At 42.0% G+C, this 15,338-nt stretch overlaps 1 protein-coding gene across 5 annotated transcripts in view; it reads right to left on the bottom strand.

Annotated features, from left to right (window-relative positions):
- The window catches only part of LOC106086820 (uncharacterized), a 739,645-nt gene that overhangs the window by 62,858 nt on the left and 661,449 nt on the right, over positions 1–15,338 (bottom strand). For all 5 annotated transcript variants that reach the window (XM_059363919.1, XM_059363920.1, XM_059363921.1 and 2 more), the window contains 3 exons: positions 6,526–6,581; positions 714–898; positions 117–275 (listed from right to left, as the gene is read on the bottom strand). In XM_059363919.1, the coding sequence (XP_059219902.1) occupies positions 117–275; positions 714–898; positions 6,526–6,581 (400 nt within the window). The remainder of the gene's footprint in view (positions 1–116; positions 276–713; positions 899–6,525; positions 6,582–15,338) is intronic.

Here is a 15,338-nt window from a genome sequence, read left to right as displayed (position 1 = left end):
CTTAAAAATACCTAAATCGGAAATTCAATTTATGTTTTGCCAAAGAAAACGGCCACATTCAGTTTCCTCATAATTGCAGGAAATTTAGTGATGTACTCTTTATTGAATGTACTTACCGGCACTCACGATCCTCTTTGCATGCCTCGGCCACAGCATTACACGATGGCGGTGGCGTATAGCTTTGTTGATTGCTATTGTCGGGTGGTCTTTGTGCACAAACCGGATGTAGTTTTTCCTGAGCAATCATACAACTGTCATGACGATTTGATGTTTTCCTGTGAAAAAAAAACGCACAAACACACACACACGCACATGAGTACAACACACTCAGAGCACAAAGAGGCAAAGATATTAGAACACATGCTGATACACATCTTCCAACCAAACGCACTGAAAGGAAGCCGCAAAAACAATTTTAGGTCGAAAGAGAGAAAAACTCTTTCGCTCGCCACCCACACACACACACACACTCACACACGCACTCGCCACAGATAACCCAGAGATTTTCATTTGTCCACCTGTCCCAGGGGTTAAGGCTTTGTATTACTGCAGTCAAAGCTAAATCAAAGGCACTCATTCGATCCCTCTCCCGCTTAAGTGGTGAGTGTGTGCTTGGTTTAGGGGGTTTTTTTTTATCCAAGTTCTCTTTCATGCCTTTATTTGGAAGATAACACAAGAGCAGCGGCAATAACAACAGTAATGGAAGAACTTACTTGCATAGACAAAAGGCCACATCTAAATTTAAGTCCTCGTGCGGCCCTTTGTAAAATGCCTGCAATGAAGTCATGCATGCATTACGATTACAACGATGCATCTCACAATGCTGCAGCATTGGTTGCAGCGACGAAGCACAGGACGGATCATCACGGCATGTATCCAATGCTGTATGACAGGTACTCTAATGAGACCCAATCACACACGATGAATGGCAAACACACACAATAAAGCCATACAAAGCCAGCCAGGAAGGTTGTTGTCAACCGTATTGAAGCACATCGTCACAGTTTGTTGGGTTGTAGTCGTTTTGTTTTTGGAGAATATAAAGTTGGTTTGCGGCATTTAGCAAAAAAAGGACATCACAAAGCCCACAAAGAGCCAAAAACGAAGAATGTTGAAATGAAAAACAGAAATTACAAAAAGAGTTTTTAAATGAATGAGCTCAATCAGCTGAGATAAAACACAGTAGGGTTGTACTCTTAAATGTATAAAACCTAACAAGAAGGGGGATTCTCTTGCTCAACCTGCTGCTTGTCGTCATTGTGCCATAGAAGAAGCTTTAAGAAGCAAATTCCAGTATCAAAACTAGCAATCGAAGATTTCTTGAAATCTATAATAGTTTGAGAAGCTAACACCTATAGGTCCAGAATCGCCAACAATTGGCTCAAAGTTCAAAATTGCAATTCTAGAAGGAATTTTTTTGATATTGTGAAAGCCTATTAAAGTTAAATTCCAATGCTTTTTTGTGAATTTTGAATTTTTGTTCGTATCAAGTTCGGTTTGGCCAAAGCTTATATTCCCTCCATATTGGATCGTGTTTGTCAAGTTCCATGCCCAGTATCTGCTTAAATGCAAAAAAGGATAATAGATAAGCATTGCACTGCTGTGAGAGCTGTATAAAGTTATGGAGCGATTTGTATATTGGATGGACCGATGTGGGTGTTAGAGATCATAGCAGAAGTCCTTATAATCCGAATCGCATAAGAATTGCGTCTTAGAGGGGCTCAAGATGTAAAATTATGGACCGTACCATATTGGCACGAACCAAAATATCAGCCAAATCAGATTATGACTGCGCCCTCTAGAGGCTAAAGAAGTGCAATCCGAAGACCGGTTTATATAGGAGCTATATCAGATTTTAGACCACTACAGGCAATACTTAGCACCTATGTTAGAGGTCATAGCAGAAGTCATTACGCAAAATTTCAGCCAAATTGGTGTACTGCGCCCTCTATATGCGCAAGAAGTATAATCGGTTTATATGAGAGCTATATCCAAACATGGACCGATATGACCCATTTACAATCCCAACTGACCTACACTAATAGCAAATATTTGTGCTTTTGACAGACGAACGAACATGGCTCGATCGTCTTGAAATATTAGGACCATCAAAAATGTATGTACTCTACGGGGTTTTAGACGAATATTTTGAGGTGTTACAAACGGAATGACGAAATTAGTATACACCCATACTACGTTGGGTATAAAAAAGATAATGAGAGGTTAGGAAAAGCAATACCCATGCTTAGGAATAACCTCCTGTAGATGCTCAAATTGCTAAATCAATACATATGGGAGCTATATTTCAAATGCAAATTGAACATTGGCCCATAAACATACCGAACGGCGTGCCATAGTGCAACACCTCTTTGGGAAGAAGTTTTTAATGCATGGCATAGTTTGTTACAAATGCCGCAGCATTAGGAGGGGATAACCACCAGTGACATTTTTTCTGATGTTCTCGCCAGGATTCGAACCCTGAACGCCTGGGTCATAGTCGGACATAGTAACTTCTGCGCTATGGTGGCTATATTAGGCTATAGATTTAGACTTATTATATGGTATTGCAACAAGTGATTTATTGAAAAACAGACTGCTGCGAAGTAGGGCGAAATCCTTGCCATGGACCGGGGGATCTGGCGGATCCCCCCCCCCCCCCCCCCCAATTTCCTAAAATTTGTTTAGTTCGACAAATGGAATGTACGCAAGACCGAGGACCGATGACCGATGACCGGTTCACTCTCGCCGTGGAAAAGCACTACCTGCCATATTCGTCCGCTCTCTCATTTCCGGGAATACCATTGTGTCCCAAGTCGAACCCAAGTCAGAGCTGTCATAAACCTCTCTCACTGGCATATTCCTCCGCTCTCGCATTTCCTGAAATACCATTGTGTCCGCAATCCCAAGTCAGAGCTTTCGTAAACCCGAAGTTCACGCCTCTTCATTCGAATCCACGGTCTCGAGCGCCGCCACACTTTCCTGAGTTCCGAAGGCGTTAACTCTTTCCTAAGATTTAAAAGACTTTTGCCTGAAAGACCATACACTCGTATGGCAGCCTCAGAACCATATCATTATCGTGTGTTTCAGAATAGACACCCAATGTCCTATTTGGCTTCATCCTGCAGCCATGGTCAAAGACCTAGGTCTTATCCTGCTCAAACACAGTATACTCCGTTTCATCCTTGCTTCTGGGAATTCTGAGAATCTTCTGTCGAATCGGTCTCGGTGGGAGTAAGTCTGAGATCATGCTTAGTTTATACTCCTCACATATAGTATTTATAATGAAACTGTGGCCATATTCGTCCTCCATTGACAAGCCGAGCTCCTTCAGCGGCGAAGTTCCGAATATAGAACTCAAAACGTTTCATATCCATCATTGTCACTACCCACGGTGTGGATCTCAACGCTTCTGTGATTCCGACGCAAGCAAGTCTTTGCATCTTCTCGAATGATAAGAGGGCTCCTTTTTAAAGCCGAGTCCGAATGGCAGATTTGGATATAGTGCCCACATAAACCGATCCATCGATTTAACTTCTTGAGCCCCTAAAAGCCCAAAATTTTCATTTTCTTTTGCTAAAATTTGGAATAAAGACTTGAGTTATAGCCTCCATATAAATCGATCCCCCCATTTGACTTCTTGAGCCTTTAGAAGCCTTAATTTGCATGCGATTTGGCTGAAACTTGGAACAAAGACTTGAGTTATGTCTTCCAATATCCAGGTCTTGTATAATACGAATCGGACTGTAAACAGATATAGCCCCATATAAACCGATCCCTCCATTTGACTCCTTGAGCCCTTAGAAGGCTCAATTCGCATCCGATTTGGCTGAAATTCGAAACAAATCTGTCTATAAACAGAAATAGCCTCCATAAAAAACGATGCCGGGATTTGAGTTCTTCAGCCCTTAGAAGCCCAAATTTTCACCTGATTTGGCTGAAATTTGGCCCACAAACCTATCTTAGGACTTACAACATCAGCGGCAAGTTTTATCCAAATCGGTCAATATGACGATATAGGCCACCCTAAGTTCCGATACCCCGATATGACTTCTTGAAACCAAAATAATTCAAATAAAAACTCAGCTGATGAGGGAAAATTTTTAGCGGAATCCATGGTGGTGGGTACCCGGCCCTTAGCACGCTTTAACTTGTGTTAGGTTTAGTTTTTTTTCGTTTGGGTTAGGTTTAAGTGCCAGTCTGCCATCAGACTCACTTAAACGCTTTCGTCCATTGTGATACCACAGGAACAGGAGAAGGATTTCTTTCTAGTTCCCACAGATGAACCATTCAGCTCGCTTTAAAAAACCCAACAACATGCGAATGTTTACATCTGCTAAAACAGGCAAGTCCTCAAAGAAATGAGAACCTAAAGTGGAATTCCTTCTGCCTGCCAGTCCCCATAGTCTCCTCTTCCTCGTAATTCTCTTAGCTTCTGCAAAAGTCATTACTTGCAACCTTCAGTCTGTCAGCATGTTTTTCGATGAGACAGTGGCCTCTCATGACGGATACAATGACAGAGACCTCTCTTCTAGAGGCGACAGCAAAGCGGTCACAACTCACCCTTTGTGACCATTTCTCAGTCGTTGCTCTTCGGGCCTGATCCTGAACTCTTAGCTTACACGTCGCTAGAGGAATACCCACAGATTCCACTTTCCATGAATATCTCTGTCCCCCGAACCTAATAGTGTAGGTATATGTATCACAATGGAGTTGTACATTAGGGTGGTCAGATTTGTCCAAAAACTAAAATTTGTCTTTGAAAGCCTTTAAGCTTGTTTTTGATTTCAGATCCATGGTTTCTAATAATTTGTCGTAGATTGCGATTTTGATAACCACTTATTAAGTATTTTTTGGCTCTCAAAAATTGGCCCATCCTAGAGTACATCCAATGAATCATTTTTGAGTTAAATCCCCATTTCCTATATCATCCTACCGTTGTGGTGAGTGCAGAGTGATCTTGTCTAAAGACGGTAGTCTTAAATCTCCTATCTTAAGCTCAATGATAAGGGACCGGCTTTTAATAGCCGAGTCCGAACTACATGCCGCAGTGGGACACCTCATTGGGGAGAAGTTTTTACATGGCAATATACCTAACAAATGTCGCCAGCATTAGGTGGGGATAATAACCGCTGAAAAAATCTTCTGATGTTTTTACCCGGCCTCGAACCCAGGCGTTCAGTCTTATAGTCCGACATGCTTACCTCTGCGCTACGGTGGCCTTCTGATCATGGGATAGGTATTGGAAAATTCCAAGTAATGGTAACAAACCGAAGACACAGGGTCCCTAGATTAAGTGCCTAGGGGGAACGCCCCATCCAAAAACCCCGGAGATATAGACTGACCGGTATTAGGCCCTTCGACATCTTTCTTCAATTTGGTTCAGATGGTTTCAGATTTGGATATAGATGTCATATAGACCGATGTCTCGATTTAAGGTTTTGGGCCCACAAAAGGCGCATTTATTGTCAAATTTCGCCGAAATTTGGTACATCGAGTTTTGTTAGGCTCTGCGACATTTTTCTGCAACTTGGCCCAAATCGGTCCAGATTTGGATATAGCTGCCATATAGACCGATATCTCGATTTAAAGTCTTGGCCGAATAAAGAGGCGCATTTATTATTCGATTTCACTGAAATGTGACACAGTGACTTATGTAGGGCTTTTCGACATCCGTGTCGTATATGGTTCAGATCGGTTCATTTTTAGATACAGCTATTTAAAAGACCAATATTTTGTTATACACTGAGCAATGACTTGTATTTATTAGTATTTGGTCCAAATCGGAACATGTTTCGATATAGCTGCTATGGAGCATAAGGTATGCATTTTTCACCGGATTTTGACGAAAGGTGGTTGACGTAAATATATACCCGAAGTGGTGGGTATCCAAAGTTCGGCCCGGCCGAACTTAATGCCTTTTTACTTGTTGATCAACATAAATTTTAATACTGTCCATTTGTTCTTCCAATGCAGTTACGCTAGGTTAGGTTAGGGTATTGTGTGACCATTGTGATACCACAGTAGCGACAATCTAAAGTCTCTGGTGGGAATGGAACTCGTCTACCGAGGTGCCTAGCAATTACGCTAATTCCTTTAACAATAGAGATACTCAGCTGAAACGTAGCTCAGATTCATCTTTCTTCCACACCCAGGTTAAGTTCTGATACACTCGAGATGGGACCATGAAGCCCCACCCTCCGATTTATCTCTAGACTTGTTTCCATATTCTATATTTTTTTCTACCAATTCAAGATTATTTTATTGTACACACAAAATATACGACTCTAATATACTTCTCTAGGTTTGAAAGAGAGTTTTCTTCATTACCATACCAACCCATCCAACCATCATTCATATGTTAACATAAAACTTGTAAAACAATAACTTAAACCTCTCCAATATTTAAAATGGGGTCAAATTGTCTACCCTCCATCCCATTGCTTCATCTAGGGCACAATTTAGAACATCGAATGACATTTCTTCAACTAACGATTCAATGTCCACAAAACCCAGACCAATACTTACCTGAAAGTGTTGCTTGATTATTTCCGTTGAGAGGTCCACTTCAACATCCTGACCACCTATATCGAGCCAAATATACAAGAGGCACATCGAAACACAGGCGTAGTTAGGTGATGGGGTACATGGGCAACCATTAGAACATCAGTCATGGCATTATGGTAAAAAAAAAAATGATGCATAAACATCATTCAAAACGAGGGGTTTTATTTTCGTTGGTTTAGTACGGTTTCGGTGACAATCCATGTCAGTAGACCAAGAAGAAATAGAAGAAGTGTTCATTATGGTTGTCGCAGTCATCAACATCACCGGCAGCATGGGGCATTATCACGTCATGAACACAAGCCAGGCAATGAGTTCAGGTCGAGGATAGTCATAATTACGGACATTAGCAAGGCATTGCATTTTGAGTGACAGTGGCCATAGTTGAGTCATTGGGTAGTGGGTAGCATAGCATTCAGGTTTTTGAAGTATTCGATGTTACGTGTCCAAGTGCACAGGTTATGTAATTTAGTTGTGTTTTTTAACATTTGCCATTTGTTGTTATTGTATACAAATATGGTTGATTATTTTGGGAATCCAGCAGCATTAGGGGTTGGCATGATCCATTCATATTCGCACAATGAATGTGGTACAGGTATTTTTAAGATATAGGGATGAAAATTCCATTTTGCATCAGGGTGAAAAGAGCAAAATTGTAAAAAATCCCAGGAAGAGAAAGAAAAAAGTGAAAAAATACAAAAAACAGTTTATTAATAAATTTATCAGGAAAATTTTGTAATTGAAAATGCTGAAATATTTGACCATACAATAAAAAAACAACTGCATTAAATAAATCAAGAGCAAAAATTCGTTGCTTTATATCTATTCACGGAAAATTGATATTGATTTTATTTCATACAATGCTGTAAATATTTCAATTTTCAAAAAGCTTTTAAATGCTCATGAAAAATTAAAGGATAGGTTATATAAAGTTTAAAAGTTGTTCATAAAAGAAAAAAATAGTTTTTTTTGTAGCCAATTGAGGTACAAAATATTGATTGAGGCCCAATAACCTGGGGCAATGCTCAGCCCCCACAAGAGGCATAGAATACGATAAGGACTATATTTTTGTCACCATAATGGTGATATGATGCCCAAATTTGAGGTCAAGTATCTGAGAGCAATCCCACCTTCAACAACCTTCCAAATCAATATCGATAGTCTGAACAATATAGGGCTCGAACAAAAGTTCTTTGGGAGTAGAGTAAGAATATAACATACAAATCGTCTGGGGTCTCAAAAGGCGTCTAGGGTCTAGACCAAATCGAGTAAGAATATGAAGGTGACCAAAACTACCTACTATTCAAAATTTCAACGATATTGTGTAACGATAAAAAAAGAATACTTCGATGCCAAGATGTACCCATTGACGGCATGCATTGATATCGAGTGGGCTTTTAATAATCTGCGGACCAAAACACTGATCCAATCCTTTGACCAGCACCGGGTGGATGGGGTCCTTAGAGACTGGATAAACCATATTTCCAGCATTTTATTTGGTAACTTTGTTTTCTAAACGGTGACGTAAATGCTGCAGCCGAAATGGTCCAGAAAGTAATATTAATAGGAATGATTGAGTCGTTCATTCCGACTAAGAATTTATTGGTTAAATTAAAAGATAAAATTTGGTTTTACCGGGAATGAAGAGATGCTATCAGATCAAAAGAGGATGCATTTAGGACTTGGCTTCTGAACAAAAATGCCAATACCGAAATGCTGCACAAAAAGGCAAGAACTTCGTGTGCCAGAGAAAAGTTTCTTAACGAACAGCTTCTTCGAGCCATAGTTATTGCTTCTCCGAGAGGAAGCAAGAGCTTTTGGTCATTCGTAAAAAGAGTAAAGAAAACCCCATCAGCAATCCCAACTGTTGTTGAGGATGATCAGGTATTCACTGACCCAGTTGATAAAGCTAATATACTGGGTGAAATGTTTGCAGGAAATTCTTCCTTGCCGTTAAGCAATCAACCACTCCCCGTGATTGATAGTGTACCTAGTTCGATGCCTCAGATATTCATTCTTCGACGCTTGTTTGTCCACTACGCAACCTTTTCAACCATGCTTACCGTGCGGGAGTTTTCCCAGCGCGTTGGAAGGTTGCGAACGTTCAGCCCATCCCCAAGAAAGGTGGGGCGAACAATCCTGCGAATTACCGGCCAATTGCGATATGCTCCGCGCTCTCCAAGGTTATGGAGAGTATGGTCAACAATCATCTTGTCAGATACTTAGAGTCCAATGGTCTTCTTAGCGACCAACAGTATGGGTTCCGCAGAAATCGCTCTACGGGAGACCTAATGGTATTTTTGACGGAACGATTGAGTCGCTCTATCCACCAGTTTGGTAAGAGTTAGGTCGTGGCTCTGTGGGAGGCCACCGTAGCGCAGAGGTTAACATGTCCGCCTATGACGCTGAACGTCTGGGTTCGAATCCTGGCGAGACCAACAGAAAAAATTTTCAGCGGTGGTTTTCCCCTCCTAATGCTGGCAACATTTGTGAGGTACTATGCCATGTAAAACTGCTCTCCAAAGAGATGTCGCACTGCGGCACGCCGTTCAGACTCGGCTATAAAAGGGAGGCCCCTTATCATTGAGCTTAAACTTGAATCGGACTGCACTCATTGATATGTGGAAAGTTTGCCCCTGTTCCTTAGTGGAATGTTCATGGGCAAAATTTGCATTTGCAAGGTAGTGGCTCTGGATATCTCGGAGGCATATGATAGGGTCTGGCACGGTGCACTTTTATCAAAGCTTGTCGCTTTTGGTGTCGGTAATAATTTCATTCGATATATATATCGAGCTTTCTCAGAGATCGTACTTCACGAGTTGTTGTAGATGGGTTCTCATCAGATGAGTATACAGTGACCGTAGGTGTGCCACAAGACTCTGTCGTTTCCCTTTCCCCTTTCCCCATTCCCTTTTTCTTATTTTCATTGATGATCCTTTGGGTCAGACTTCGAATCAAGTCTACCCATTTGCCGATGACAGTTGTCTGTGTCATTCATATTCATTCGACCATAGGCCCAGTCCTCAAGAAATTGTGGACAGGAGGTGCATTATGGAAGAGACGCTCTCTCAGGATTTGTTGGCCATTTCCGAGTGGGGTAGAATGAACAGAGTAGACTTTAACGCACAGAAGACGCAGTGGTGTTTCTTGTCTCACAAGCGATTCACTGACCGACTTCAATCGTCGATATCTATCGACGGTATAGATATTGAGCAGTCAGATGGTCTTGATGTTCTGGGAATGAAGATACAATGTGATGTCCGTTGGTCAAAACACGTATTCGAAGTGTCGAAAGAAGCATTCAAGTGTTTGGGCTTTCTTAAGCGGTGCAAGAAATATTTCACCTGTCCTGATCTTCTCAATATCTATACTATCTACATTAGGCCGAGAATGGAATATAACTCTCATATATGGGAAGGAGCTCCAAAATCATCCTTGGAGCTACTTGACCGGCTTCAACGGAGAGCGATGGTGTTGATTGGGGACAGTAGGGTATCCAACTCTATTGCTTCCCTTAAACATTGTCAGAATGTGGGTAGCGTTGTATTGCTCTATCGTTATTTTCATGGCGTGTGTTCCAAGGATATTGGTCTTCTTATCCCTGACGTTAGGATGTTCACCAGGAATAGAAGATGTTCACCAGGAATCGACCGAACCATGCATTACCGAGAAAATTCATTTTTCACCCGAACCATTCGTATGTGGAATCGACTTCCGGCTAATGTCTCTCCCATCGACATTGACGTTCAGAAATTTAAGACCAATATCAAGAAACACTACTCCCTCTTTCACCCCTCCAACACTTAACTTTCCTAATTGCCAACGCAATGCACTGCATATATAGGGGACATCCCCTGCGTGTTGGTTACATGAAAAAAATATATATATAAGGGAGACAGTGGCACAGGGCACGCTACAAGACGGTATTTTGTTACCACTGCTATGGATAGCCACCATAAATAACCTATTACGGATGCTGACTGAGGTAGGATTTGAACATATCTGATACACAGACGATGTCATAATACTTCTAAGGGATAAGCATTCGAATCAAAGTGCCGAAAAAGTGTTGTAGATGGCATACGTCTAGGTTAAACCCAGGGTGCTTAATGTTACTCAGAGAAGACGAAGGTGGTAAAATCTAAAGCACCACTTTTACTTAAAAAAACGATTTCGATATCCTTAAAGCTCAATTACTTAGGAGTGATCTTAGGCAGGAAACTGAATTGGAAGTGTCACATTCAGGCGCATACCGAGAAGGCTCACAGATGTTGGGTACTATGTAGATGGGCCGTAGGGTCGAAATGGGGCCTAAATCCAAGAATAGTCCACTGGCTCTACAGGAGCGTGGTAAAGCCAATACTTACTTACGCCTCAGTAGTTTGGTGAACGGAGATTCAGATAAAGTGCAACGTTGGGATAATACAACAGGTGCAGAGAACATGTTGTCTTGGCAAAGGCGGAACGATAAGGACCACGCCCACTGGGGGACTGGAGATTATTCTAGATATCCGACCCATAGACTTACAGATTAAGTGTGACGCAGTCATTGAGGCTATGAGACTCAAAGCGATGGAGAATGGATAGAGGATATGAGCAGCCCATACCATCGCTGTATAATCGAGGCGACAATAGGAAACCTAGAAGGAATGGAAGAGGTTTCCATTCGGATGTCTGAGACGACACTTGAGGTAGAGTGCGAGACACTGCTGCCAGCGGCACGTACTTGGATTGACGGAACTCTGGTATTGCTATCTGGGAGATCCTGCTACACAGATGGAGCAAAGACAGAGTGGGTCTGGGGGTCTACATTGAGAACCTAGGTATTGAAATATGTCTAAGACAGCTTGACCATAATATCGCCTGGATCTTCGCCTGCATTGCGGAATGCGTGAAGTGGTATGGTGCTAACGCGCGGACGTGGAATGTGAACATCTTTTCTGACAGTAAATCAGGGCAAAAACAAACAGGACAGTAATATAAGAAGGAGATTAACGCCTTCTCTGAGGATAGTATGAGGGTTGGCTTTAGTATTTCAGGATTAGAGAACACAAAAACAAATATTAATCATCGAAAATTGCTTTATTGTTTTTCAATAAAGATCTGTAAATTTTTGCATGCGTTTGAACCAACTGTCGAAGTACTTTTGCCACCCTGATTGGGGTATCATCAAAACATTTATAGGGCATTTGTCCAATATACTACCTAGGGGATAGAAATGGGTCATATCGGTTCAGATTTGGATATTGCTCCCATATGAACTAATCTCCCGATTTGACATATTTAGCTCCTAGAATCCGCAATTGTTATCCGATTAGGATGAAATTATGCATGTAGTGTTCTGTTACTACTTCCAATAACTGTGCTGAGTACGGTTGAAATTGGTTTACTACTTGACATAGCTCCCATATAAACCGATCTCTCGATTTCACGTCCAGATTTCCTAGAATCCCACAAGTTTTGTGCGATTTGGGCTGAAATTTTGCATATAATGTTCTGTTACGACTTCCAACAACTGTACCTAGTACGGTTGAAATCAGTTTACACCTTGACATAGCTCCCACATAACCCGATATCCCGATTTAACATCTTGTGCCCCTGCTGTCCGTAATTTTTGTCCGATTTGACTAAAATTTTGCATGTAGTGTTCTGCTATGACTTTCAAAACTATGCCAAGTACGTTTGAAAACGATCTATAACCTGATATAGCTCCCATATAAACCGATCACTCAATTTCAAGGCTGGATCCTTGGAAGCCAAAAATTTTGGCCATGATGTTCTGTTACAACTTTTAACAACTCTACCAAGTACGGTCCAAATTGGTCTTGAACCTGATGTAGCTCCCATATAAACCTATCTCTCGATTATCCTTCCTCGGTTCCTAGAAACTTTAATTTTTGCCTGGTTTGGCAGAAATTTGGTACATAGAGTCAAAATTATGGATAAAGCCGCCATATAGAACGATCTGCCGATATAGACTATTGCACCTATGAAAGTCGCATTTATTACCCGATTTCGATGAAATTTGAAACAGCGAGTTGTGAAACACATCTGCAGTCCTTTGTCAAATGCGTTGTTAAGTCACCTGCCACTGCACGGCCTGATATCTCAAAATGAGAATTTCTGTCCATCGTAGTCTTCCCAATCTTGAAACAGACAGCTTTGCTGCCATAGTGCGCCATGCCTTTAGTCTTAGCCGAATTCGTCACGGAGACTTGATCAATACTAACCACAAGGAGAGTTCCTTCCTTCTTCTCCTCCCTGTGAAAGAGCTCCCATTTCTCTGCGACCAAACCTTGGTTTTGCTTGCCCAAGAACCCCAACATGCTTTATGTCGCCTTTGTGAGCTGTGGGATACCCATCTTTCTCACCAGGTCGAACTTTGCGCCCTCCCAGGTAGCGTGAATACCTCTGACAAGCTCTTTGACAGTTTCAATACATTCCGCCGACGCAAAACGCAGCGTAAAGATGTCCCCTCTATACTCGCAGCACATCATTGGTTGGGTGGACCCTCTACAGAGTTACATACATGTTCGAAAATCCGATCGTTAACCAGATCCTCCACTTGGAACCGATGATCTGGTGGAATCCTGCCGGATGCACAGCCGATATTGATGACTGTATGAGTCAGCCGTAAGAGGGCGGCTCCTTACCATTCTCAGCGACCATCTTCCCCTTCCGTGATGGCTGTGGCCTTTTGGAAGTCACAGTCCTCCATGAAGACTCAGGGGCCGTGCGTGCTTCTTTCGTTCCTGTTCCAACTTTGTCCACCTCCGCAGGACACAGTCTGGAGTCTCCATTGCTAGATGGCTGGCTTGGTTTTCCCAGAGTACATGAAAGCGGGGAGCTCTGTTTCTTCTTCAGCATTTTAGTACAGTTATGCTCTTCGGGAATACCAGTTCTATCCCTGTAATGTCAGTTCTATCCCTTCCAGCATCCTGCACTTTCGCCCGAATGCGCTGCCGGTACATAATCCTCTGTCTCCTTCGTCGTGCACTGGATCGTTTTCTCGGTCTGCTTGTGAGCTCAGCAAAGCCATAGCTCACTTCTGCTGTCATCCCGATGCCCTCATCTATCGATTCGGATGCGACACCGTCGCTGTCTAAATCCGAGTCAGAAACACCACCTTTATTTAAAGACTGGGGACGAACTCTGCATCCCTCTGGTTTATCCGTCTTTTCTTCATTAAAAAGGCTGACGACTAATTGTGCACTTGAAGCATTACTCTCGTCTACAGGTGCCAAGGCACCCACACCTATAGGAGGGGAGGGCAACACGCTACGGTCTGACGCCACCACCGCAGATGGCTATCAAATTTTTTCGTAATAGTTAGTGCCTATTCCGAGATAAGGATATTTTTATACCCACCACCGTACGATAGGGGGTATATTCTTTTAGTCATTCCGTTCGCAATACAACGAAATATCAATTTCCGATCCTAGAAAATGTATATATTTCGGATCGTCATAAAATTCTAAGACGATTTAACGATGTCCGCGTGTCTGTCCGTCTGTTGAAATCACGCTACAGTCTTCAAAAATTGAGATATTGAGCTGAAACTTTGCACAGATTCTTTTTTTGTCCATAAGCAGGTTAGGTTCGAAGATGGGCTATATCGGACTATATCTTGATATAGCCCCCATATAGACCGATCATCCGATTTAGCCGATAAAAGCCACATTTAGTATCCGATATTGCTGAAATTTAGGATAGTGAGTTGTGTTAGGTCCTTCGACATCATTCGTCAATTTGACTCAGATCGGTAAAGATTTGGATATAGCTGCCATCTAGGCCGATCCTCCGATTTAGGGTCTAAGGCCCATAAAAGCCACATATAGAATCCGATATTGCTGAAATTTGAGACCGTGAGTTGTGTTATACCCTTCGACATCCTACGTCAATTTGGCTTAGATCGGTCCAGATTAGGATATAGCTGCCATATAAACCGATCCGCCGATTTCGGGTCTTAGGCCCATAAAAGCCACATTTATTATCCGAATTTGCTGAAATTTGGGACAGTGAGTCGGGTTGGCCCCTTCGACATCCTTCGTCAATTTGGCTCAGATCGGTCCAGATTTGGATATAGCTGCCTTATAGACCGATCCTCCGATTTAGGGTCTTAGGCCCATAAAAGGCGCATTTATTGTCCGATTTTTCTGAAATTTGGGACAGTGAGTAAAGTTAAGCCCCTTAACATACTTCTGCATTATGGCACAGATCGGTCCAGATTTGGATATAGCTGCCATATAGACCGATCTCTCGGTTTTAGATTTTGGGGCCATAAAAAGCGTTTATCGCCGCAATTTGGGACAGTGAGTTTGTGCTAGGCCCTTCGACATCCTTCGTCAATTTGGCTCAGATCGGTCCAGATTTGGATATAGCTGCCATATAGACCCATCTCTCGATTTAATGTTTTGGGCCCATAAAAGGCGCATTTATTGTCCAATGTTGCCGAAATTTGGGACAAATAGTTAAGTTAAGCCCCTTCACATATTTCTGCAATTTGGTCTACATCGATCAAGATTTGCATATAGCTGCCATACAGACCGATATCTCGATTTAAAGTTTTGGCACCATAAAACATTCATTTATAATCCGATTTCACTGAAATTTGACACAGTGACTTATGTTAGGCTTTTTGACATCCGTGTCGTATATGGTTCAGATCGGTTTATTTTTAGGTATAGCTAAAGGGTGATTTTTTTCAGGTTAGGATTTTCATGCATTAGTATTTGACAGATCACGTGGGATTTCAGACATGGTGTCAAAGAGAAAGA

The sequence above is a fragment of the Stomoxys calcitrans genome, chromosome 2 (genome assembly GCF_963082655.1).
Source record: "Stomoxys calcitrans chromosome 2, idStoCalc2.1, whole genome shotgun sequence".
NCBI classification, from domain to species: Eukaryota; Metazoa; Arthropoda; class Insecta; order Diptera; family Muscidae; genus Stomoxys; species Stomoxys calcitrans.
This window is presented reverse-complemented; position numbering and strand designations above follow the sequence as displayed.